Source organism: Dendrobium catenatum, unplaced genomic scaffold, assembly GCF_001605985.2.
Source record: "Dendrobium catenatum unplaced genomic scaffold, ASM160598v2 fragScaff_scaffold_631, whole genome shotgun sequence".
NCBI lineage: Eukaryota > Viridiplantae > Streptophyta > Magnoliopsida > Asparagales > Orchidaceae > Dendrobium > Dendrobium catenatum.
Window position 1 is genome coordinate 527,838 of NW_021319093.1, and position 27,395 is coordinate 555,232.

Sequence of the window (27,395 nt, forward strand, 5' to 3'; positions counted from 1 at the left end):
TCATTTTTTTCATCAAGACTTATAACATCTTAAGTATTATGCCTCAATTTTCTTAATTTTATCATTAAGAAAAAGATTATTTGTAGATTTATTACTAAAATAGTGTTCTTCATCCTTTCATACTACTAATGCTTTATGAATGAGAAAAAATGGCTTATTAATTTCAATTTTCTTGTAATTCTATGAAGTTTGAAAAAAATTGTTTACATTCAGTCTCAAGAAAATATCAATTGGTCCCTAATATTATGATCCAACCAATCTCTTATTTAAATAATGGCCGGAATGCAAATATTTTTTTCCTCTTTTTTTTTTTTAATTTTAACTATTTAGAGAAATTAGAGGGCCAATGAGTTGATTATATCATGGTAAGCGATGACGACTTTTTTTTTGGAATAATTATAAGAAAAAATCGATTAAGTAATTGAAAATAAGAGACTTAATTTTAAAATGAATTCCAAATTTGTAGAAGAAACTTTTTTATTGTGTAAAAAATTAATATTTTTAACATATTTTTCTTATAAACAAAGTAATTTTAGATTTTCAATAAAAATATCATGTAATTAAAGACAATGATATAGTTACTAGGTTTTTAATCGTACTATCGCTCTCTTTTTCATTATCATTTAATTCTTCGGTTGCAATAGAATGAATGAGGAATGATAATTCATAAAATTAACTTCTAATTCATAATAGTTATTGTAATATAAATAGTAGTTAATTAACAATGATCAATTTTAGCATGAATTATATTATAGTAATATAATTAATAATTATAATAATTTAAAGTTATTAGTTTATTTTTTTTTTAATAATGATAAGTAATTTAAATATTCATAAAATGAATTTTATTTTTAAATTTTTATTCATGTACATTTAATACACGATCAATAAAATTATAATTAAAATAATTGAAATGAAATGTTAGGACTGAATTTGAGTAATTATAATGGAAGGTTAAGATTCTATTTGGATGGTAACTCAAGCATCTTTTATAATAGTTAGTATATAATAAAAGCCTCATAACTATTTGTAGAATATATCTTATTCCTTTATTGAACATGTAACAATCACTCCCTTTTGATTGAATTTCACCTTATTTTTTACCTTCTTCTAAAATCAACCTTTGCCCCTTCTATTTTAGGCATAATTAAAATATTTATATTTTAATTAATATTCTCTTATATATTTCATAAATTCTAAATCCACCATCCTAAACTGACTCATAATTCAATGGTGCTAACCCTCACTATTGTAGGCAATCAACATGTGATTACTATTATAACCATAATGATGATTTTTATCATTATAATAATAAATATCTTAATTTACATTATTCATATACTTAGCAAGAGACAAATAATAAACATCTTAATTTCAATATCTCTCAATTGAACCAATAATTCATTTGTGTTATTTTGATCATAAGATAGTAAACTATGGGTGATCAAATGTTCTTCTGTGATTGAATTAAAATAAATTTGCTCTCCCTTTTATCCTTTTAATATAATATATAAATATCATGCTATATTTTATATTTATAATGAAAATTTTAATTTTTCTTCTAAATGTGAATGGATTGTGTTTATGATAATATTAGTTATACAGAGAAAAATATATATTTTAGTATTGAATTGTAAAATTATATTAATATATTTTCTATATGATAATTTTAAAATAAATATATATTTTTTCATTAATATAATTAATAATTAGAATTATTTAAAGTATAAAATTAATAACTTTATAATTAATAAAAATAATATAATTAAAAGTTTCATAAGATAATTTTTTATTGCTAAAATTTTATTCATGTACATTTAATGTACGTGCAATAAAAATAGCAAGATGCACTAAGTGCACATGCTCTAATATTAATATAAAATTTAATAACATTAATATAGCATATCATAAATCATTTTTAAATTTTAATTATAGATTTTTATTTTTTAAAATTTTATTTAAGTGTATATAATATACACGTGCATTTATACTAGTTTATTAAATGAGTAAATCAAACATAAATTTCGTACACCAAATTTAGATAAAATTAATAAATTATATCATTTATTGAAACTCCTGCAATTCACATATCTTTTTATTTTCGGCATCAAATTTTTATTAAAATTTGCTCCATTTTATCGCTTTAAAAGTTAAGACCACAAACAAAACAAACAATTTCTTCTCCCTGCGAAGGTTCGTCAATCGCGACATAATTAGTTGACTAACAGTCAATGCTTTGGTTCGTGGCGGGCCTCACTGAAAGAACTGGACCATCCCCCGTCTCGAGGAGATTATTATCGACACAATTCCTGTTTCCTCTGCACTCGGTCACTTGAACTCGGACTGCCCACTACCGACACTGCCCACTACCGACTGCCGGGTGGAGCACGAGGAAAGCTGCCCTTCCTCAGCCTTCGGTGAGCCCCTCTTTCTCTTCCTTCGTCACCTTCTAGATTTACTATTCCTCATAAGAGAATTTACCGTTTGCTGCATTGGATATTGGTCGAAATTGGAATCTAGGCATAGAAAATGCGGCCTCCATGAATTTTATGCGAAGCGTGGAGCGTTTCTAGCAGGCGTTTGGTGAGCTTTACTTGAAATTAGCTCGCCATGATTTCGATTATGTAAATAATGCACCTTTTAGATGTAGGGTTTTCTGGTTCTGGTGAAAAGAACGAGCTTGACATGGAGAAATCATATGATTTGATGGCGTTTGGCGTTAGGAATTGTTGAGCAGTAATGAGATATCTTTCTCTCTCATTTGACTCATTCTCGACCAGTGCTTCGCTGCATGAGAGGTCAACGGTACGAAACCATGACTGTTGATTCTTGTCAATTATATGAAAATGTTATAGTGACGCTTTGCTCCCTACTTAAAATAGCAAATTTGCTAGCTGATGGAAGTTTTGGCGACCATTCATGGAACTGATAGTGTTACATTTATCTCAAGTAACAGACGGTTTCAGGATTTCTGTGGAATCATAGTTTTTGGCAATGGAAACCATCTGGCAGCACAAAAGTTAACCATATAAATTTTTCTGTTTTTTGTTTGCGATGAGAAATTGAGGCAATAGCAATTCGGGTAATGTAGTTTAGGTGCTACAGCTGTCAATTGTAAGCTTTGAAAGTTATAAAATTTTTGTTTAATGAAAACGTATTTTCGTGTATATAAGTTAAATAGATCCAGAATTTGAGATTTCTAGATCGTTCCCTTTTGCAAAGCAGATGTATTCATCATGGTTCCATGTCGACGTATGTAATTATTTCCTAATTAACTACATGTTTAAGCTCAATGATAACCCAAGTTTCAATTAATTTGCCTGCCTTAGTTGAATCATGGTTAATGACCTCATGTCCTTGACAATGTCTCTGAAATACTTTCACGTGAAGAATATAACAGTTGAAGGATTAACATGAATTTGAAAGGCTCATGTGAAGTTTTAATACCCATGACTTGATGTGGGGTGGTAAATTGTTGGATTGTTGGAAGAAGAGGATGCAAGAAGGAATTTCCCAATCCAAGGAACAAACACAAACAACAAGCTTCTAAAACTTCAAAGATAATTTTATTTCATCAATCAATCTCCCTTTCTTACAATAGTTTGTATATATAATCATAATAGAATATTCTAGAAAGACTACATCTAAGCTAACAAATGATAAACTATTCCTTAGGTGTGCTATAACTAGGATGTTCCTACATCATATTCCCCTAGCATCAAAAAGAGCTCGACTCCGTTGAGGCTCGTCATCGAGAGGGAGGTAGAGGTAGATATCCTGACCAGATCCCTGGGTCTAATACTTTGCATGTTTCTTGCATACCCATAAGACTAGAAGCTACATAAATTTTAAGCATAGTCGCAAAGGGAATAGGACCAAGATGCCATTTTGATACTTTCCATATCGAGCTTGAACTCTTTATAGATGAATCCACCAGCTCCATCACATTGTCCTCGTTCCATAGCTTCCAAGTATATCCTAGCAGGTTGAGTGACACTTCAGAGTGATTGTATGTGGAGTTCCTTATCCCACTTACAATCTATATAAGCAGTACTCCAAAGCTATACACATCAGACTTTGCTGAGAACAAGCCATTCATTGCATATTCTGGTGACATATAACTACATGTTCCAACCGCTTCGTCTTATTTTTGCTGATGATCTGGATGAACGCTCTCATAGCTTCGCCAACGGTGACCAGATTTTGAGGCATGATCTCCAGTTCTAAAACAGTGCGGTTCAATTTCTCACTGATTTTCTTCACAATATTAGGTGAGCATTTTGTTATGCTTTGCGACTGTATTCACATCAACTTGTTTGTCAAAACAGGGATGCCCACTATCGAGTATAGATCCTGGAAAGAAAATGATGGGATTTGAACAAATTCGTCTCTACTGCGTGAGCCTCCTCATATGTCTCCAAAATGTTGACGTCGTCAGCAGTTACTTTCTCAAGAAGGCCCTTCAGTGACTTATCAGCCTTGGTGACAACCGCCAATGTCCTCTCTCGCCTATGTGATCCTCCTGCTGCGACATCTGAATGGACTCACAAGTTGGGAAGTCAACACTTACGTAGAACACATGATTTGGAGTAACCCAACGAGTTTGTTTGTTCTTCTCCACAAGAAGATCATTCAGAAGTTTAACGTCTTCGAACTCCTCGGTTAGGGTAGAACCCAAAATAGAAGCAACACAAATAGTACCTTCATCGACCATCTCCACAGCCTTTTCAGGGTTCATGACATAAAACCCCTCCCTTAGTTTTACTTCTTTTAACTCTACTTCGAAATACCTTGCAAATATTTCCCAGCAAACTTGAACCTTTGCACCAATAACTATGTTGGGCTTGTCATAAGGCTTCCCCCCTCCTTTCTTTGGTTCTGCCACTTCCTCTTGAATGCCAACCTAGCCAGCATTATCGCTTCTGATGAACTGACAGTTCCAACTCCTATTGCAGTTTCATCCTCACCAATGGGAGCGTTGAAAAGGTGGGCTATTGATTTGGAATGTCGAGAGGAAACAGAGGCGGAATCAATTTGGATGCAGGATTGGAGTTGGAGCGGGAGCAGATCCGGATCGTTGATCTGATAGCGAGAGATAGTGGAGGTGGAATCAAAATTGTGTGTTTCGACCAAAGTTGTGGCAGTTGCTTCATCGATTTCCAGATTGCAATTGTCATATCCGTCTGTCTTAGTTAGAACATCCAAATCCTACTCTATTCTGCTTTGTAGATGAAAGGGTTGATGGACCATCTCTTCAGAGCGTGAGTTATCGGGTGGCCGTTGCTTCGGAGTTTCCTCCTCTACATTCTTTTGTTGCAGTTGTGTTTCTTACGTGTGCTTGTTGGGGAGGAAAAGGGATGACGCTGAAATGGTCGGATGGAGAGTGATCAACAATGGAGGAATGGTAGCGGCGGAATCTTGATGGAGGGGATCAAAATCACGAGAATGGTCGCGAGACGATGCAGATCTGTAGGTGAATGGAACTGGAAGTGAATCTGAAGTCGAAAATAGGGTCGGGCGAGCTAGAAGCACGTGGCTCTTGCGTGCGGGAGGCAGAATTAGGGTCTTGCTCACTAGAACTGAGTGTTGGGACGGAGGGGGATCACACCATCAGAGAGGAAGTTCGAGCTGAGGGTAGTCATCAACCACGGCCGGTTGATTGCGGTGCTGGTTGCGTTAGTGTGGTCGCTGATCAGGCGGATTGCTCCATCGGAGTTGAACTTCGAGCAGAGGATAGTGGGGTGGCGGATCTCACCAATGGAGTGGAAGTTGGAGCAAATGATAGTTGTCTTCTTCGTCGTTGAGCGCCCATCTCCTTCGGTGTCAATCGTCATCCACCTCCCATCTCCTTTGGCTTCGATCTTTGTGAGGATAGTGGGGCGGCATATCTCGCCATTAAAGTGGAAGTTGGAGTGGAGGATAGTTATCTTTTTCGTCATCGACCGCCCATCTCCTTCGACATCGATCTTCGTCGATCGTCCATTTTCCTCGGCTTCGATCGTCGTCGAAGGCTCATTTTCTTCGGCTTCGATTGTCGTCGATAGCCCATTTTCTTCGGCTTCGATAGTTGTCGACAACCCACTTTCTTCTGCAGTCCATCGTTCTTCGCAAGCTCCAGGCTCTGATACCAACTGATGTGGGGCAGTAAATCGTTGGATCATTGGAAGAAGAGATGCAAGGGATTTCCCAATCCAAGGAACAAAGACAAACAACAAACTTCTAAAGCTTCAAAGACAATATTGTTTCATCAATCAATCTCCCTTTCTTACAATAGTTTGTATATATAATCATAATAGAATATTCTAGAAAGCCTACACCTAACCTAACAAATGATAAACTCTTCCTTAGGTGTGCTATAACTAGGATGTTCCTACATCACAACGCAGGTCATGCAATGCATGGTTATGTCTGATACAATCTTATTCTCAACAGAAAGGAGGTTACATAATCGTTAAACCTATGAGCCACTGAAAAGATAAGGTTGTAGCAGGTTCCATGGATTCTTGTGCTCTTTGAATGATCATTCTAAATAATTTATCCCTGTCCTTGTTCAGGCAAAATGGTGGTTGATTTAACTTTTGGTTAACATCATTGTTTTAGGTACTAGTATTTTCATATTGCTTTCTGTTTCTGATAGTATTCTCTTAGGAATGTGCATCCTTTAAGTTTTTCATCATAATACTTCTAGCTTTTTTCTTTGTGCTGTTGGAGGCTAGTGTAACATTATTTCAACCATAATTCTGCATATAAAGTTGTACTTCTTTACTGGTATTCTCATATTACTTTCTGTTTCTGATTGCATTCTCGAAGGAATGTGTATCATTAGGTTTTTCATCATAATACTTCTTTTGGCTATATATTTTAATTTTATTGTAACGTATAAAGTCAGACTGTCAAGTTCGGAAGGAATTTCTGAAATGACATGGGAATACACATTGACCCTTATTCCTGTTTTCTATCCATGTAGCCACATAAAGGAAAATGGATATTCCTTATGTTCTTTTAGCTTGTTGACATTTGGTTACTGTTTCTTTATGGACATTTCAAAAGTAATAATTGTTTATTATTGAAATCACTGTTCATGTAAGTATGTTCTGACGTGTTTTGTTGGAAATGTTTAGTTTAATCCTTACATTTTGGAAGTGATGCAATAACATTCATTGTACCTTATTAGGCATTTATCTCTTTCTAGGACGTTTCTATTGAATCTCAGGCTCTTAATGCATAACTTGGTCATTGCTACCGGTGTTTTCAGCTAACCTATATAAATTTTAGGTGGCTATCATGAGAGTGGAACTCCAAACTGGAAAAAAGCAGCAAATGGACAGTCATTACGTCAATGCACCAGAACCATATGTAGTCGAAGAGAATTTTGAAGGATACTTCCCCGACCATAATGATCTCACACTTGCACAAATTCTTCAGGATCAGGTTAGCTACTTTTTCACCCTGAACTTTATAATCTAATATATTTTATGAATGTAATTGAAATCTGTATCTAAACTAGATTATTTATTCTAGACAATGAGACAGGCTCATACTGTTAATTTGGAAAATTTTCCAAATTAAAATTAGCCTTGATTTGAAAGATTTTGATGGCTCATTGATTAGGGATTGATTATTGCCTAATTAAGTTGATTTGATTGGAGATTTAATTGATGCATTAATTAGGGGATCTAATTATTGCATTAATTAAGAGATTTGATTTATGTATTGATTAAAATAACATTGATTAGGATATCTAATTATGGCATGATTAGATTTCTTATTGATTAGGCTTTCCTTATTGTGTTTTAAATTTAGTTAGGGCTTGAGGGCTATTGATGTAGAACTGTATGCATATGTGATGTTAGTGAATTTAAAATTACACGCTCATGAATAGAACCTTAACAATTCATTAACTTCCCACGTGTTTAAACAAAAGATTTAAGCTAAAAAGATAGTGATTAGGTTTAAGCAATCAAATACATGATAATAGGAGGATCACAACATAATTAAGTCAAATAATATTAGGCTAATGGTAAGCTTCAAAGATAATACATAAATTAACAATTAGATTAGTCACTACAATAACCCATTCACACAACGTCTTGGTGGGGGTTATAAGTGTAGAAGCTTTCACGTTTCTTGGTGGGGGTTATAAGCGTAGAAGCTTTCACATTAGAAACGATGCCAATGTTTGATGGAGGATCAAAAGGTACAAAGGAGGGGCAAAGTTTACCCACAAGGAAGAGGATACGAAGCAACGACGAAATCGTTTGGTTGAATATGAAGGGAGGGCAGCATCACACACATTTGGACAGAAATCTAGCATCTTCTGGACATTTGGATAGTGATCTAACAGTTTTCGGAAATCTTGACAACAAGCTAGCTTGTTCTGGACATCTGGACAATGAGTTAACTTGTGCTGGAAAATCGGGACAACAAGTTAAATTGTTCAGGAATTTTGGACAACAAGTTAACTTATTATGAGAGGACAACAATCTTGTAAGGCTCAAATCCTGGAATAGCTGATATTAGGATGAGAAAACTAGGCATATGGCTATGGAAACATAGGGGCAGCAGTTAGCAAAATCTGAGAAGGGGCGGTGGGGTGTAGCCGGCCAAGGGAGGAGATTTATTTCTATAGAGGGGGTGGGTGAGGGTGTAGCCGACCAAGGGAGGGAAACTTGAATTTGATTCCTGATTTGGGGATAGATTAAGGGGCTGTTTGGTTGCCTGAATTAGGAGGGTAAAGTAAAACAAATGCATGTTACTAAATTTGGCTGTTTGGTTAATTTTGAGCGTAACAAAAGGAAATCATCTGATGCATTAGTCGTGTAAAACGGAGGCCGTTTTGCGGGAATTAGAAACCTGCTCGATACGAGCGGGTTATAAATTCGCTCGACGAAGTTATGCTTGGCGTCGTTGCTGTTCGGCTTCATTGTTTCGCAGGTGGTGTAAGATTGCACGAGAGGCTTCTTCGGCTCCTTCGTTCTTCTCAGACTTCGAGCGACGACGTTTCCTAAAGCATGTCCGATCGGAAGTTGCGCCATTTTCATCGGAAGTAAGGACGGGAGCTCGAGTTCGCATCATCCTTGCTGTTCGGCTTCATTGCTTCGCAGGTGGCATAAGATTGCACGAGAGGCTTCTTCGACTCCTTGGTTCTTCTTAGACTTCGCGTGAGGACGTTCCTAAAGCTTGTCCGATCGGAAGTTTGGCCATTTTCATCGGAAGTCAGGACGGTAGCTCGAGTTTGCATCATCGTCCCTGTTCGCCTTCATTGCTTCGCACGAGCTGTAAGATTGCACGAAAGGCTTTTAGGGCTCCTTCGTTCTTGTTCTACTTCGCTCCTTCGACCACGTTACCTTTGCCTGTCCGATCGGAAGTTGCGTCATTTCCATCGGAAGTAAGGACGGGAGCTCGTAATTTCTGAAGGTAAATTTATCCCTTTCGTGCGCTTGTTTGGCCAAATCCAGATTTGTAAATCTCTCTTCTTCTCTGTTGACGCAGAAGCAAAAGCAAATCCAAAAAAAAAACTCACTAATTTTTTTTTACTTTGAATTATTTTACTAGGTGTTATCATCTCTTGTATCAGAATATGTTTAGATTAAAAGTTGGTCGGATTTCATAGGATTAGATTACATTTAAACGTTTGGACATTTGCAACTTCAAACTGTATGTGTGTAGTTTTCTTCTATTTTACCCTCCAACAAATTTTGGTATCAAAGCTTAGACCTAGAAAAAACTTAATTGGCACCAAATAAGTTCATTCAATAATAAGAAATTTTAAATGTTCATGGCAAATCCCTGCTTATAGAAATTGGGTTAAAAAATAAGACCATACAAGGGAAACATTTCTTCTGCGTTTACTTTGCAGAGAACCAAACAACCTCAAAGTATTTACTTTACACTGCATTTACTTTACATTGCGTTTACTTTGCAGGCAACCAAACAACCCCTAAGGAAAGGAAAGCAATTCATAATTATGGAATTAATTGCAGCAGTTAGGAAAGAAATCCGGAGTTAATTGATGCTTTGGTGGCTAGAGAAATTAAAGCAAGAATCAATTTGGATTGATTTGGGTTAAATGGCTGCTGTAATTGGGGTGATTAGTTGGGGGAATTGTTTAAGAAGAGCACAAAAGGAAAGGGAGAAAGAGGGAAACAAGGTGAGCGGCAATTGCTAGTGGGGGAGTTGCTTATGGGACTTAATGGAGTTTCCAAACATAGCATACTAATTGCGGAAAGAGGATTTATGACAAATCTCTGTTTCATATTCAAATTGGCATGATTGGAGGAACTTTCATAACTTAGTTCATCCTTTTTAAAAGAAAGAAATTTAAGATTTGGATTGAATTGAAATCTGAATTTCAATATTTTCAAAATTATGATGTGCTATATTTGGAAAGTATTAATAGATGCAACTTGAAAATTTAGGGACCAAGGGAGGGGAAAGGTGGCCGACGGCTAGGAGGAGGGGGGAAAAGGGTTGGGCGCCAGCTAGGTGAAAGGCTTTGGGGCTTGCAATTAGAGGGACGGATCTTGCTTTGCTCTCGCCTAGGGACTTCACCTAAGTTTTCACTAGAACTCTCAAAACTCACTAAGATAACAAGTGCAGAATTTTTTTTATTTATCATATTCATCCTCCTCTCAAAGAGGGGGTGAGGTCTTTAAATAGACAAGTACAATACAAAAAAAAACTAAATGACGAAAGTGCCACCCTGGGGTCATATAAACCTACTCCCTCACGTGAGGGTAAAACAAAAAATACATAATAAAACTCAAATACAAATAAAAGTTCAGAAATAAAGTAGTCCAATCGTGGTCGTAGATCTTCGGCCCTTTCCACGGTCGGATGTCCTCACCATTCTCCCGGGTGGAAAAGAGCTTGACTCCGTCGAATATGTATCCCGGGTGCTCTCATAGATCTCTAGCGCATCTGGGTTTATCCGCTGGAGCTCCTCGCGATCTAGTCAAGTGTCCTCTTTCTCTGGTTTACCTCTCCACCTTACCAAGTACCTTCTTCGTCCATCCTCTTTTGTGGAAATGATGTCATCACTTAGAATCATGTCTATTGTCTCCGCAATAGATGTTTTGAGAATTTTTGGAAGTAGAGGAAGGCTTGGGTTCTCATAAGGTGGGATCACAGAAGGCTCAGTTTGTAGTGGATTATGTAGGTTAAACTCTAGACCCTAATAGGTTACTAAATCTTTAATGTTAAAAGAGGGATTACTATCAAAATCTGCAGGCAGATCCACCACATAGGCATTGTCATTGATTTTCTTGATTATTTTGAATGGTCCTGCACTTTTAGAATGTAATTTCTTAATTGTTCCTTTCGGAAACCGTTCCGGACGGATTTAGACCATCACTGAATCACCAACCCTGAATGTCTTGAATTTTTGTTTAACATCAATGTGAAGTTTATAATTTGTATTTCTCTCTTCAATACAGTGTGTAATTTCCTTATGCAATTTATACAAATGCAATGCAAATGAAGATGCATACTCAGAAATTCTATACTTAGGACACATGGGTATGAGATATAAAGGTTGTTTAGGCTTGTACCCATATATAATCTCAGTAGGACTCAGACCAGTGGTGCAGTTCATAGAATTATTATAAGCAAATTCAGGTGTGGAGAGTTTGGAATCCCAGTCTTTAATGTGCTCACGTGCTAGGGTCCTCAACAAGTTTTCTAGACTCCTATTGACAACTTCAGTTTGTCCATCCGTCTGAGGATGAAAGGCTATGGAAAACTATAATTTGGTGCCCATTTTCATCCATATAGTCTTCCAGAAGTAACTCGTGAATTTAACATCCCTATCAGATACAATGGTCTTGGCTAAACCATGTAATATGTCGACCTCATTAAAATACAACTTAACAATAAGAGAGGCATCAAATGTTTTGGAGCAGGGTACGAAATGTGCCATCTTGGAGAAATGGTCAACTAAGACACATATGACATCATTCCTATAGGAAGTCTTGGGCATGCCAAGAATGAAGTCCATGCTGACATCCTGTCATGGACAATTGGGAACTGGTAAAGGGGTGTAGAGACCTATGTTATGCTTTCGTTGTTTGGCCTGTTGACAAGTGTGGCATCAACTAATCATCTTACCCACAACTTTATTCAGGCTAGGCTAGAAGAAACGATACTCTATGACCTTAATAGTTTTATCGTGACCAAAGTGTCCTGTGAGGCCTCCATGATGAAGTTCCCAAACAAGGAATTCCCTAAGGGAAGTGCTTGGGATGCAAAGCTTCTGAGCTTTGAATAGGTATCCATCCTTAAGGAGAAAATCATCCACTAGGTGCTTGTTTCCTGTGGACAAAAGGGAATAAATCTCCTTAAAGTCGGGGCACTCCAAGTAATCCTCTTTGACCTGCTCAAACCCAATGACTTCTGCCGTCATCTCAGTGGTAGTCATCATACGATGACTGAGGGCATCGACAGCCTTATTCTCAACTCCCGCTTTGTGCCTAAGGGTGTAAGTATACTCCTGTAAGAACTCTACCCATCGGTCATGGCGTGCATTCAACTTCTTCTGGGAGTTGATATAACGAAGATCCTTGTGATCCGAAAAGATAACGAACTCCTGCGAGAGCAAGTTGTGTCGCCAATACTGTAGAGACTGGATCACTACATAGAACAAAGCTCTTTGTCATACGTGGAATAGTGCTGTTGGATGTCATTCAGTTTTTCACTGAAATAAGCAACATGGTGATCTTCCTGGGAGAACACTCCAATTCCGACCCCCGAAGCATCGCAGGTAACTTCGAAGACCTTGAAGAAGTCATGAAGTCTCATCACTGGGGCTTCAACCATTCTTTTCTTTATCTCCTCAAAGGCTTTGGTGAAAGCCGTAGTCCAGTGAAAATCCTCTTTCTTAAGACAATCAGTGATAGGAGATATAATGGTACTGAAGTTTTTAATGAATCTTCTGTAGAAGGTGGCTAAGCTATGGAAGCTGCGAATTTTCCAGATGTTCCGAGGAACGGACCACTCATGTATGGCTCTCACATTCTCGGGATTTGCAGAGACTCCTTGGACTGACATAATAAAGCCTAAAAAATCACACGGTTGACAAAGAAGGTGCATTTCTTAGGATTAGCATAAAGTTGCTCCTTCCTTAGGAGCTCACATACCTGCCTCAAGTGCTGAATCATGGAATGGCTATAGATAATGATGTCGTTGAAGTAGACAACAGTAAACTTACCCATAAAAGGACGTAACACCGAGGTCATGACTCTCCTGAACGTACTCGCGACATTAGCAACTCGAATGGCATGACCATCCACTCATACAGAGCATCCTTGGTCTTGAAGGCAATCTTTCACTCATCACCAAGTCGGATTCGGATCGAGTGGTACCCACTCTTAAGGTTGAACATGGATAATAGAGTATCTCCCGTCATTGTATTAAGCATATCGTCTAACCTCAGGATGGGAAAATGATATTTAACGATGATTTGTTGATGACAAGGTTATTAACACACATCCTCCAAGTACCATCCTTCTTCGGGGTAAGAAGGGTTGGTACAGCTTAGCGGCTGAGGCTCTCTTTAATGTAGCCCTGCTGTAGTAACTCATCTACCTGCTTCTTTAATTCAACATGCTCCATGGGGTTCATGCGATAGTGTGGCAGGTTAGGAAGAGAGGCCCCGGGGACAAAATAAATAGCATACTAAATGCCCCTGGGGTCATATAAACCTACTCCCTCAAGTGATGGTAAAATGAAAAATACTGTTAGGCGGGCCCCTCCGGTCCTTACTTACTCTAGGCGGGCCCCACATGGAGTTAATTCAAGGGTTGGAGGGAAATTTTGAATGGAAAGGGGGGGAATTTGAATAGAAGGGCTGTTTAGGGATTTTGTATGGGGATGAGAGTTAAAGAGGGGGAAAGGGGGGAATTAGGTCCTCATCTTGAATTTGAATGAAAAGTTTGAGATCTCATTGTGTGCTTGGGCTCTAGGGTTTGCTAGAGACTTGTGGAGAGTTGTTCTTCCTCTCGAATCGAAGGACGTTGTATCTTTCTTTGTTTTCTTGCATCTACTAGTGGAAACCTTGTTTCTTTTCCTTATTTTTCTCTGTTTGGGTGCATTTCCTGCTGCGGAGCTGCTGTAAAACTACTGGGACAGCAGTTTTGCTCACTGTTTTGGGCTGATTTTGACTAGGGTTGCTTGCGAACTCAAGTATTACCTTAGGGTTACTTGCGAACTCAAGTATTTCCTATCAAATACATAATAAACTCAAATACAAATAAAAGTTCAGAAATAAAGTAGTCTAATCGTGGTCGTAGATCTCCGACCCCTTCTCTGATAGACTTTGCACGGTTGGATGTCCTCATAAGCTATTGTATTGGATATATAAGAGAATAGAGAAAGTTTAAGAGCTATTATAATTCTTTATTGTTCTCCAATATAGTGAAATCATCCCCCTCCCCATGAACGTAGGCATCTTCGTCGAACCACGTAAGTCACCGTGTTCATTGTATTTGTGTTGTGTAATTTTCTTTATGTCGTGATTGCTTGCATAACAATTGGTATCCGAGCCAGATTTCAGTGGGATTTCCGGCAGCGACGTGGAGAACGGGAGATAAATTAGTTCTTTCTATTCGTGTGGTTCATCCAAGCAAAGGAAGAGAGCCTAATTGTTGTAATTCTAGCTATATGAGACAACTGCAATTTGGTGGAGGCAATGAGATTTGGTGGAGATATGGATACATCCAGTTCAACTGTGGAGAAGGCATCAATTCATCAGGTGGTCACACGTCTCTTCAAAATTGATGTGACAAAATTTGACAGCAAATGCAACTTTGACATGTGGCGATGTGAGGTGATGAATGTGCTGTGTTCTTTGAATATGGAGGAAGTTCTAGAAAGCGATGAACGTCCTAATGAGATTTCAGAGAGGGATTGGTTCAAGATGAACTGGAGTGCTTGTGGCTTGATCAGAAATTGCTTATCTTAGGAGATTAAGTATGAGGTGATGAAGGAGACTTTTGCTGTGAAGTTATGGAAGACATTGCAAAATAAATATCTGACAAAAAGCGTGGAGAATCGTCTCCATATGAAACGACAACTCTACAGGTTTCAGATGAGACATGATATTATAATTGATGAGCATTTGAATGACTTAACAAAGCTGTTGGCTGATCTTTGGAATTTTGATGAATATGTTGGGGATGAAGACAAGATGCTCCTTTTATTGAATTCGCTCCCGGATGAGTACGGAAACTTTATGACACTTATTCATGGGAATGATGTCTTGAACTATAGTGATGTGACTACTGCATTGTTGAATCACGAGTTCCGACATCTGGAAGAGTCTACAAAGATGGATTCTGCTGAGACTCTCACACTCCAGCAAAGAAGATTTGAGAAAAAGAAGAATAGAAGGGGACAACAAGTAGGGAAAAGAAGCTGAAGGAGTGTGATGGAGATTCAGATTGCTCGAAGCTGAAGGAGAAAGGGAAAAAAGTTTCCACTGAGGCTAACTTTAGTGTGGAAGAGCGTGATAGAGATTCAGATGTTTCACTATCAGCAGTTGCTCAGAGTTTGTATTTAGATGATTTATGTTGGATTCTAGATACTGGTGCTACCTATTACATTTGTTTCACTAGAGAGCGGTTTTGTACCTATAAGGAGTTTGATAATGGTGTTGTGACCATGGGAAATGATCAGGCTTATCTTATAGTTGGTGTAGGGAGCATCTTCATCAGAATACATGATATTATTGTGAGAGAGCTGATTGATGTGAGGTATCTTCTAGATTTCATTAAGAATTTACTGTCTGTTGGAGCCTTAGAGATTAAGGGCTACAAGATAGTTATTGAGTAAGGAGTTTTGAAGATATATCATGGAGCACTAATTTATCTAAAAGGACTTCATCACCACAATCTTTACTATCTTTAGGGAAGAATAATGATTGAATCTATTGCTATTACTGATAATTCTTCTGATGCCACTGCATTGTGGCATATACATCTAGCTCATGCTAGAGTGGCTTCTCTTATGACTTTGGTGAAGTAAGGATTGATCAAAGGAGCAAGTACCTGCAAGCTCAATTTCTGTAAACATTGTATGTTTGGCAAGAAGACATATGTATCCTTTGGTACTGTCATTCATAGTACAAAGGATATCTTAGACTATGCTCACATAGATGTTTTGGGCTCGACAAAGACAACATCATTCGATGGACGATAATACTTTATCTCTTTTATTGACGATTACTCCATACATATTTGGGTGTACATCATGAGGTGCAAGAGTGAAGTACTAAAGATTTTCAGAACTTGGAAGAAGTGGATTGAGACTCAGATTGACAAAAGGATCCGGTGTATCGGATTAGACAATAAGAGCGAATATACTTCGAATGCATTCTTACAGGAGTGCTAGAGATCTGGGATTGAACACTACTTCACTGTTAGAGAGACACTTCAATAGAACGGAGTGACAGAGAGGATGAATTAGATTTTAATGGAAAAAGTTTGGTGTATATTATCCAATGCTGGATTAGATAGAGTATATTGGGCTAAAGCAATAGACTATGCCTATTACTTGGTGAACTATCTGCCTTATGCAGTTATTAGGAAGAAGAAACCAAAGGAGATGTGGTCAGGGCATCTTGTTAGAGATTATGAGTACTTGAGAGTGCTTGGGTGTCCGTCTTATTATCATGTTCAGAATGATAAATTGGAACCATGAGCAAAGAAGACGATTTTTATTGGCTTTAGGCGTGGAGTCAACGGCTTCAAACTTTATGATCCGGTAGAGAAGAAGATTATCATTAACATGGATGTGATTTTTGATGAGGTGAGCATGTTGAAGCCTTACGACTCAAAGAAGGTAGAGATATTTATTGGGACTATAGATGCACTGTAGAAGTTGGAGTTTGATGTAACTCCATTTGCTCCACAAAGGAAGGTCATTTCTATCCAGGTATTTGATTCAATTGCAGATCATGAGGTAGAAGATGTTGTGAGGATGAGATTCCTGCTCAGGAATCTATTGCGAAGAATTGGAACATACACCAGAATGTCCCAAAACTAGCTTGGTTAAGGGATCACGGAGGCTGAAGTTCCCTAGTCACTATAAGGAAGTGATGGATAGTTCTGATGGTGGTCTTTGGAAGAGAGCAATGGATAAAGAGATGGAGTCTCTTCAAAAGGATGCTACTTGGAGGTTGATGAAGCTTTCTCCCGGAAGAAAAGCCATTGGGTGCAAATGGATGCGTGTAAAGGAAGGATCTCATTGAGCTAATGTGCAGTATAAGGCTAGCTTTGTGGTAAAAGGCTCTGTGCAATGAAAAGGAATCAGTTATAATGAGGTGATCTCCCCATTGGTTAAGAATCCCTAAACTTGTGGTCCCTTGGCACTTATAATACAGTTTGGTCTGATTTTGAAACAACTTGATCCAAATATTGCACAAGCAGTTGGCATTGTGAACATCTTTATACATGATCCAAAAAGGAGTCTTTTACAAGCTGTAAAGAGTATCCTGATGTATCTGAAGGGTGTAGTTGATGCAAGCTTGGAGATGCAGTCACCATTATAGTGGTGCAGGACTCATAACTGATTGTCCACTTGTTTGAAGAATTATGCTCGACTTGATCCCTTGGGAGGGGTACATAGGCAACTATATGGGTGCAGTCATTCTGATATTGGAGCCTGCTTTATCATCTTTCCATTTTTGAAGTGAATTATGAGGTGAAGATTATTGATTTGAAAATATTTTGTTTGATCGGCCCTTGTACCAACTGAACCGTCCCCCTTGGACCGGTCCAAGTTTATAGGAGACGGACACAGGGGGTGGAAATTAGGGTGGGCGGCAGCATGATTGGGGCCCACAGATTGATGAAGGCTTGAATTATGAGGAAAAATTGAAATTAGGGGCTGTTTAGGGATTAACGAATTGTCCTTTTGCTTTAAATAATCTTCTTCTAGCTAGGGTTAGGTTTTGCATCTTGAATTTGGAGGCTGAATTTGAGATCTTGTGTTTTGCTTGTAGGCTCTAGGTTAGGTCTAGAGATTTGGAGTTGTTGAATCTTCCTCTCGAATTGAAGATTCATTGTATCGGGTTGTGTTTTTCTTTTCCCACTAAATTCTAAGGGTTTTTCTTGGTGATTTTCTTCTAATTTTATATGAAAACTACTGCATGATTATTGTTTTGTCTATGAAATTCAGCATTATTTTCCATTGTTTTTGTTATTTCCAATCAAATTAGTATCAAAGCATGTCGATTTAAGGGAAACCAATGGTTGAAAGAAAAGTGGAAGTCTTGGAGGGAGAACTTGGGCAACTCAAATCAAATTTTGAGGAGAAGATTTCTGATTTTCAAAATCAGATCGCATCCATGAATGAAAGGATGGAGGGAAAGTTTGTTGTGGTGGAAGACATGTTGAAGAAAATCTAGAAGCCAAACCCAATCTGGCGACCTTAGAAGCAAAGGAAACTACCAGCGGCAATGTAAGAGGTGGGAACCCTAACACGTTTAGGAGAAGGGAAAATTCAAAAGTGTAGATCTTGGAGGGTAAAGACGAAATGTCTCATCTAGAACCACTTTTAAGGGAGGAGATGAGCATTGGATATGAAGAAGGGGTGTTGATTTTTGTGGAGAGGGGATGATTTCGATCACCGGGGTGCTGATTTTGAAAGAAGAAGAGGGGACTTTGATGAAGGGTTTGGGTATGATCGCTGGAGGGAAGATCATGACAACTGGGGAGCACCCCCTCTTCGTGGAATGGGAGGCTAGGATTCAGGTGAAATGGGGGTGACCCGAAGGTGAGGAAGCTGAAGATGCCCATCTTTGAGGGCGAGGACGCACATGGCTGGATTTATAAGGTGGAGCGATACTTTGCAGTTATTAGGTTGGTAGAGGGGGGAAAATTGACAGCGGCAGGACTATGTTTAGAAGAGAAGGCACTGACATGATATCAATGGCGGGATATGAGGCGACCCATTTGGAGTTAGAGGGAGTTCAATGATTGTTTATTAGAACATTTTTGAACTAGTAGGGGAGGAGACTTCTATGAGCAGTTCTTTGCCCTAACGTTAGGAGGGGACCGTAGCAGAGTACCGTGATAGGTTCGAGTATTTGGTCAGCAGGCTAGATCGAATTTCAGAGACAGTGCTAGAGGAAAATTTCATGAAGGGGCTTAAACCGTAGATTCGTGTAGCAGTTAAGGTGATGAGGCCACAAGACTTGGGGGAAGCAATGGAGCTAACACAATTGGTGGAGGACCATAAGTATTTAGAGATGGGGGCTAGAGGGAGCAACTCAAGGGGATGACCACCACGTTGTTAGCTCCCAAGGGGCCCTATTCCAGGGAGTTTGAGAGAAGCACCAAAGGAAAATATTGAAAGAGGGGAAAATTTCAAGAAGCTTACCAAGAACGAGATACTGGAAAAAAGGGCAAGGTTGTGCTTTAGATGTGATGAGAAGTACACACCAAGGCATAGGGTTCAAGGATCGAACTCTTCAGGTTCTCACCGTCTGTGATGACGAGGAAGCTGAAGAGGGAGGCGAGAGTGAGTTAGTGGTGGAGGAAGAAGAGAAGTTGCATTTGGATATGGCTGAAGTATCTTTGAACTCAGTGGTGAGATTTACTCCGAATCATATCATGAAAGTGAAAGAAGAGATAGCCGATAGAGAGGTGGTGGTGCTGATTGATAGTGGGGCTACCCACAATTTTATCTCTAAGCAGATCGTAAGTCTGTTGGGGCTGAAATTAGTGGACACTGGGGGCTATGAAGTGATGATGGCGCTTGGAAGGTGGAGATGGGTATAGGAGTGTGTAGGGGAGTAGTGTTGACGATTCGGGGGATTCAGATGAGGGAGGATTTTCTTCCCTTGGAATTGGAGAGTACTGATGTCATCTTAAGAATGAAGTGGTTGCAGACCATGGGGGATACCAAGGTTAATTGGGGAGCACTGAGGATGGAACTTGTGGTGGGAGGAATGATGATAGTGATCATGGGGAGATACAGAGCTATCCAGGGCTGCAATATCTCTCAAATCCATGATGAAGACTATACATGTGGTGGGAGGAGGATATTTCATGGAACTGCAATGCTTGGAGGGGGTTAGTGTGGGGGAAGAGGGAGATATTCCTCTTGTAGTACAACCACTTATGTAACAGTTCCGAGAGGTCTTCCAGCCACCTCAAGGCTTACCACCACCCAAAGAGCAAGAGCATGCAATCATTTTAAAGGAGGGGATGTCACTGATTAGTGTACGACCATACCACTATCTCCAAATTCAAAAGGATAAGATTGAGAAGTTGATCAGGGAGATGTTGGAGGCAGGGATCATCAGGCCAAGTGTGCGTACTTTTTTTAGTCCATTCTTACTGGTCAAGAAGGATGGGAGCTGGAGGTTTTGTGTGGATTATGAGACGTTGAATAAGGAAATCGTGCCGGATAAGGTCCCCATTTCGGTGATCGATAAACTACTGAATGAGTTATATGGAGTAGTGGTGTTTTCCAAGATGGACTTGAAGTCGGGCTATCATCAAATTAGGATGAAGGAGGATGTTTAGAAGACGGCTTTTAGGATGTACGAGGGGCACTGCGAGTTCTTGGTGATGCCATTTAGGCTTACAAATGCCCATGCTACCTTCCAATCATTGATGAATCGGGTGTTCAGGCTGTACCTCTGAAGGTTTGTTTTAGTTTTCTTTGATGACATATTTGTGTATAGCATGACCAAAGAGGAGCATTTGGAGCATTTAAGGGTGATCTTTAGAGTTATACAGGAGAACCTGCTTAGGGCCAACCTGAAGAAGTGCAGCTTTGCAAAGACCGGTGTGGAGTACTTGGGGCATGTGGTATCTTAGGAGGGGGTAGTAGCCGATCAAGCCAAAATTGAAGCAATACAGAAGTGACCTCTACTTCGGAACTTCAGAGAGTTGAGGGGTTTCCTAAGATTGACGGGTTACTACTCAAGGTTTGTGAAGGGGTATATCAACATAGCCTACCTTTGACAGAGCAGTTAAAGAAGGATTGCTTCTTGTGGGGAGAAGAGGCTACCCAAGCTTTTGAGAAATTTAAGAAGGTAATGACCATAGTGTTGAATCTTGAATAGGTTGTTAAACCTAAGCTTATGTCCCAAGGCTAACCAAGAGGGGGAGTGAATTGATAATTTTAAAAATTCTCGTGGATTTTAAAATTTGAAACCGATTGATTCACAAAGTAAGTTAATTAAAGTTTCAAAATAAAACTTTTCAACCACGAAACTAAAAACTTGTAGTAAGCAGCAAAAATTTAAACGATACAAAGATTTATAGTGGTTCGGTCAAACACGACCTACATCTACTCCCTGAAGACTTCCTCTTTAGGTATTGCACTATTACTAAAAGTGACTCTCCTTTTGCCCCCACAGTAAGGCGGAGAAGCCTTTACAAAACTTTCTTCCACTAATCCCCAGTGCGGCAGAAAACTGTCGTCCTTTCACACCCTCTAAGTGTAGACAGAGAACCTTCGTCCTTTCACACCCTCCAAGTGTAGGTAGAGTACCTTCGTTCTTTCACACCCTCCAAGTGTAGGCAGATTACCTTCGTTCTTTCACACCCTCCAAGTGTAGGCAGAGTACCTTCGGCTGTTCACACTCTCTAAGTGTCGGCAGAGAACCGTCGGTTGTTCACACTCTCCAAGTGTAGGCAGAGATCCTTCGTCATTTCATACCCTCCAAGTGTCGGCAGAGAATCGTCGGTTGTTCACACTCTCCAAGTGTCGGCAGAGAACCGAATCTTTTTCAAAGATCTTCTCACGAGCAATCTAGAAAGACAAGAGGAAGAGTGAAAAATACAAATCACATAGAGATCCTTACCTTTGAGTAACCTTGTGAACCCTTCACTAGCAAGAAATCTCTCTCAAACACTCCCTCTTTCAATTTCCCTTAAAAAATCACGAAGACAAGACTTTCTACGTCAGTTCTTAATGGACCTTTTATACAAAAGACACAAAAAATCATCCAGAAAATTGAATTTATCAATTTTGAGCGTACACGATCATACAATACGATCGTATCGTACGTAAAAACAGTTTAAATACTGTTGCATACGAACCTGTTATGAATCGGTACGAAATCATTTCGTACCCAATCATCGTCCGGTATGAACCAAGTTCGTCTAGGATGAACAGTATGAAAATTTTCAAATTTTGTCTGAACGAAACGTCGGGACAAAATGGGACCTCACATTTTCATACTCTGGAAGGCATGTATGAACTTGGTTCGTACAGTACGATCCATACTTAGAAAAAATCTTTTTGCGTGACCTGGAACCTGACACGTTCGTACTCGTGAAAGCCTGTACGAACTGGGATCGTCCCGTACGATCCATACTTAGAAAAAATATTTTTATGCAACCTAGAACCTGAGACGTTCGTACTCATGAAAGCCTGTACGAACTAGGATCGTCCCGTACGTTCCATACTTAGAAAAATTTTTTAAAGCGAGAACGGACCCGAGACATTCGTACTCGTGAAAGCATGTACGAACTGGGATCATCTCGTACGATCCAAACTTAGAAAAAATTTCATTTATGTTCGTTCGACTGCTCATCGGGGAAAATAACTGACCAGATCGTCCCGTACGAAGTGATATCATACAGTACGATTAGTTTAAAAAATATGAATTTTAAACTCTCCCCCGGTGTGTGTGTGCTCAGTTACTTAATTATAATCACACTTTCTCAAACTCAATAAAATAAAAAATACAGACTTCAATTACAATAAACTATAAACTGTTTTTGATTTGAAGTCTTCAATAATCCAGAGTATGATTTCCCTAAAATGTTAGTACACACAAGAGCAAAATAATTCTTCCAAAATATGTTAGGAGATATAATAACAAAATCAATAATATTTGGAATCATAAAAAACATACAAGTTGCAAGAATATTAAACATGCAAAACTAAGTAGCAACTATCTCAACACATAGTACCAGTGTTGGCTTTACTAGATTTTAGTCAGACTTTTGTGGTGGAGATTGATGCATATGGATATGGGTTGGGAGCAGTGCATGGCCTATTTTAGCAGGTGTTGATAGCTAGAGCCAAACTGAAGTCTGTATATGAACGGGAATTGATGGCCATCATGTTAGCCATTCGAAGTGATGTCTATACCTTCTAGGTCGACACTTCATCATTAGCACAGATAAAAGGAGCTTGAAATATCTGCTGGAGTAGATAATGGTGACTGAGGAACATCTGAGGTGGCTGTCCAAACTCTTGGGATACAATTTCAAGATCCAGTACCAACCAGGATTGGAGAATAAGGTGGCTGATGTCTTATCCAGGTGTGGAGGAGAGCTCCAGGAGATGACCATTTCAGTACCCCTAATGGTGGATTGAGGGGCTATCAAAGAAGAAAGTGTGCAGGATTGAGTGTTGAAGAAGATTCTGATGGATCTGCTAAAGGATAGGAGCAGCCACTCAGGTTACTCCCTCGAGGAGATAGGCTATTGTACTAAGGGAGATTTGTGATGCCCCGAACCTCCATCCATATCCCCCACCTACTGCACGAGTTCCATAGGAGTGCGGTTGGAGGCCATTCCGGGGCATAAAAGACCTACAGAAGACTGACTGCTGAATTATACTAGAAGGATATGCATAAAGATTTGGAGGAGATGATGGCAAAATATGAGGTGTGCCGGAGAAACAAGTACATAGTTATGGCTCTAGGGGGATTACTGCAACCCTTAGCACTTCCAAACATGGTATGGGAGGTGTCCATGGATTTCATAGATGGCCTACCACGATCTAAGGGTTTCACAGTTATTTTGGTGGTGGTTGACAGGATGAGAAAATATGCGCATTTCATTCCCTCACGACATCCCTACATCGCAGTGACAGTAGCTACAACATTCATTATGGAGGTGCTTAGATTACATGGGGTTTCATAATTGATAGTTTCTAAACGAGATAAGATGTTTCTCAGCCAGTTTTGGAGGGAAATGCTCAGGTTGCAAGGTTTGATTCTTAAGAGGAGCACAACCTACCACCCTCAGATGGATGGGCAAATGGAGGTAGTCGACAGAAGCTTGGAGAGTTATTTGAGGTGTTTTGCTTTTGAAACACCACGAATGTGGGCTAAGCGTTTACTTGGGCCAAGTATTGGTACAATACCTCGTACCACTCAACTTCTCATATGACCCCTTTCAAAGTACTGTATGGCAGTGACCCATCACACTTAGTGCACTTTGGGCAAGGAAGCACACCAGTCTCTTTAGTAGAACAATATTTGGAAGAAAGGGATAGAGTATTGTAGGACTTGAAGAAACACCTATTGAGTGCACATTAGATCATAATGAAACAGGCAGATACACATATGAGAGAAATCTAGTTCGAAATTGGGGAGAGGGTGTTTTTAAAACTGCGGCCTTACAGACAGAGAACATTGACCAACATAAGGAATGAGAAATTAGCCCCTACGAGATAGTGTAAAAGATTGGAGCAATGACATACCATTTAAACTTGCCCCCAACCGCCACCATACACCCAGTTTTTCATGCATCTCAGTTAAGGAGAACTCTAAGGAGCATGCAGTAAGTGCAACATTACTAGTGTCACAAACTGAGGAGTTGGAAGTGGTGTTAGAACCATTGGAGCTAAAAGGGATGAGATCAGGAGAGGGGGGATGGAGGGGATTACTCGATTTCGACACTACTTGGAAACATATGAGAGGGTGAAGCATCAAAGAAAAATTATGCAACACATTAAAATTAATGCAGACAAATAGAAACTCCAAGAAATTTTGATATAAATTAAGCTTTCATTGTCTAATTTAATATTATTTCATGAGCCCACTATTAATTCCTTGAATTCTGCATGGGTTTGGGTGCAAACGCCCCAACGTTATGTACATGAGCACCCTGACGCTGTAAAAGTTTGCTAGGAGAAATGACATAGAACGGAGCACTGGAACGCTCTAAATTCAGCTTCGTAGTGTTGTTAGATAGACTGGAGGTAGAGTGTTGAGCGTCGCAACACTTCAAGCGACACTTAACAATTTTCTTTCTCGTTTTCTCAAGGGTGGCATCCCTTGGTGGTATATAGAGGCTTTTCTCTTTTGTTTAGTGTGTGAGAACAATGTAAGTGAGAAGAGAAACAAGGAGAGAGTGAGAGAGGAGAGATCTATACTTATTTCTTCCAATTTTTATAGTAGATTTCTTGATGTGGTGTGACTTCGTAGTTTTTTTTTTTTTTCTGATTCCGGATTTTTCCACGTTAAATCCTTATATCCTTTTTGTTTCGCTGCATTCTATTTTTCTTATTTATTTTGTTGTGTGGTTTACTTCCGCATCCCCAACACTGTATAAGTGCGACTATGTGATATCATGGAAAGTCATCTATCTGTATCGGCATGAGATCTGATTTTCTTAATTTGATAGTTTCTTTCCTTATTCTATTTCGTTTATATTATTTGATGTATCTTTAGTTAGTACTCATGATTTTGATCAAAATATGACATCGAAAATCCAATTTATGGATATTAAATTTAGTCTTATCGCTGATTTTAAGTGTTTCTAAATTCCTTGTTGAATTTCCCACATTATTTTTATCCTTTCATTATTAATTAGGATTTATATATGATAATATTTGTTTATATCTAAAGAAAGTAAGTTGAATTAATTTGTGGCTTGTTATATTGTGAATTCTTTATTATTATTATTATAGAAACTCACACATTATATTAGCTGTATTAGAAAATCCTAAACCTGAGTCATTTTGTGTCACCAGTCATCCTGCAGCATGCTCAACTAAATTTTCTTGAAATACTGCAAACAATATTTGGCAGGAAACTGTCTATGAGTCGTTGCAAAGGGATGGCCAGTTTGATACAGGCAATTCTTCGAGCACCACTACCATGGGAGATCGTGATGGTAGACTTCAGAGCCGTGAAAATTCTTCTCAAACTGTAATTGTTGACTCTCAGTTGGCCATGGATGAAGAGTATGCCAGAGAATTGCAAGAGTTAGAGAATCAACTTTCTTATGCTTCCCTCAACAGAACTTCTGCAACAGGAACTGGTATGTTTGTATGAAAATGAACTTTCATATGGTTATCTCACTAAAGAGATTTCTTCATGGTTTTTCTTGGAATATTTTATAAGTGATTTAGTAATGAGAATGGGCCATTACTGAGAGATTTAGCTTTACCAACTTAAGCTTAACTTTTGTGCTCTATTAATGACAAAGCTGACTCTTTGTCCTCTCTTTTGGGGTAATAATTCTTCAAAGATTTTGCTCGTGCACAGTCTGCTACATCAAACAGTGAAGGCACTTCTGCCAATAACACCGCAACTCAGGTGACTGGGTTCTATCAATAGTACATCATAAGTCATAATACATTTCCCTTCGGTCTCTTTCTGTATATTCTCCTCTCTAAAAGAAACTCAATTATATCTTAAATATTGGGCAGGTTGATAGGCAGGATAATGTTGACCCAGATAATATGACTTATGAGGTGTGTTTGTCTTTCATAATTTAGAAGCACCTATTTAAAAAAAAGCTGTAAATTAAGAATTTATTTAGAGCACCTTTCTCACTATTTTGCTCTTCAGACTACTACCACATTTCTGTATGACTGTTATTTTATTGTTGCTTTTCATTAATTTCTGTGGTGGGGAGCTACTTTTTACAACAAGATCTACTGGTATATAGTAGCTATAAGAAAGCTATTGTTTGACTTTGTCAAAAAAGTAGTCATAAGAAAGTCCATGTCCGATTTTGTCAAAAAAAGAAAATATTTATAATATCTATAGAAACTTTAAAAAATATTATATTTCCCACAATAAATTTACAATCACTTTTACAAAAAGCTATAATTGTTCATAATAGACCGTTAATTCATTTCCTAAATGAAATTCATTTTTAATTATTTTAAAGTATCCAAGTTGACTTTTAATTTACAATTGATGTTTTGTCGGTCCTGGATATGATATAATGTTTGATCTATCTGATTAGCACATTCTTCCATATACTATTCAGGCAAGCATGCTATTACTCTATTAGCACCATATTTCCTTGCTAATAATTAAGAATTACTTCTCAAAAGGACATTGTAACCGTATTTCATCTTCTCAATCGATATGATTTCATTATTAATTATTTTTAAGTAGTTCCTGTGAAATTTAGTTTTTGATTTCCAAATGATATTTCATCGAACCTAGATCTGACGTTTGATTTATCTGATAATCCACCTATTTCAGGTGCTCATAGAGGTGCTTCATGCTATTAATATCTAGGAATTATGGTTGTTGCCGCTGTAATGCTGTAGGATTTTCTAAAGATAAAATTTTAAACAGACAAAGTGTAAGCTTGTTGAATACATGGCATTTGCATATGCGAATTGAAACCAAATTTACAGATGTTAGATGTTTGTGTATTTCTTCCAATGAATGACGA

General features: G+C 38.5%; 1 protein-coding gene across 5 annotated transcripts in view; it reads left to right on the forward strand.

Annotated features, from left to right (window-relative positions):
* The first annotated feature begins 2,231 nt into the window (after positions 1 to 2,231).
* LOC110096716 (E3 ubiquitin ligase BIG BROTHER-related-like) overlaps positions 2,232 to 27,395 on the forward strand; it is a 30,063-nt gene continuing 4,899 nt past the window's right edge. The window contains exons 1-7 of one of the 5 annotated variants that reach the window (XM_028695409.1): positions 2,232 to 2,417; positions 2,521 to 2,583; positions 2,645 to 2,805; positions 7,276 to 7,431; positions 25,787 to 26,018; positions 26,229 to 26,296; positions 26,410 to 26,454. In XM_028695409.1, coding sequence (XP_028551242.1) covers positions 2,740 to 2,805; positions 7,276 to 7,431; positions 25,787 to 26,018; positions 26,229 to 26,296; positions 26,410 to 26,454 — 567 coding nt within the window. In that variant the 5' untranslated portion in view covers positions 2,232 to 2,417; positions 2,521 to 2,583; positions 2,645 to 2,739. The remainder of the gene's footprint in view (positions 2,418 to 2,520; positions 2,584 to 2,644; positions 2,806 to 7,275; positions 7,432 to 25,786; positions 26,019 to 26,228; positions 26,297 to 26,409; positions 26,455 to 27,395) is intronic. The other 4 variants (XM_020822774.2, XM_020822776.2, XM_028695410.1 and 1 more) reach the window with 4 other exon arrangements.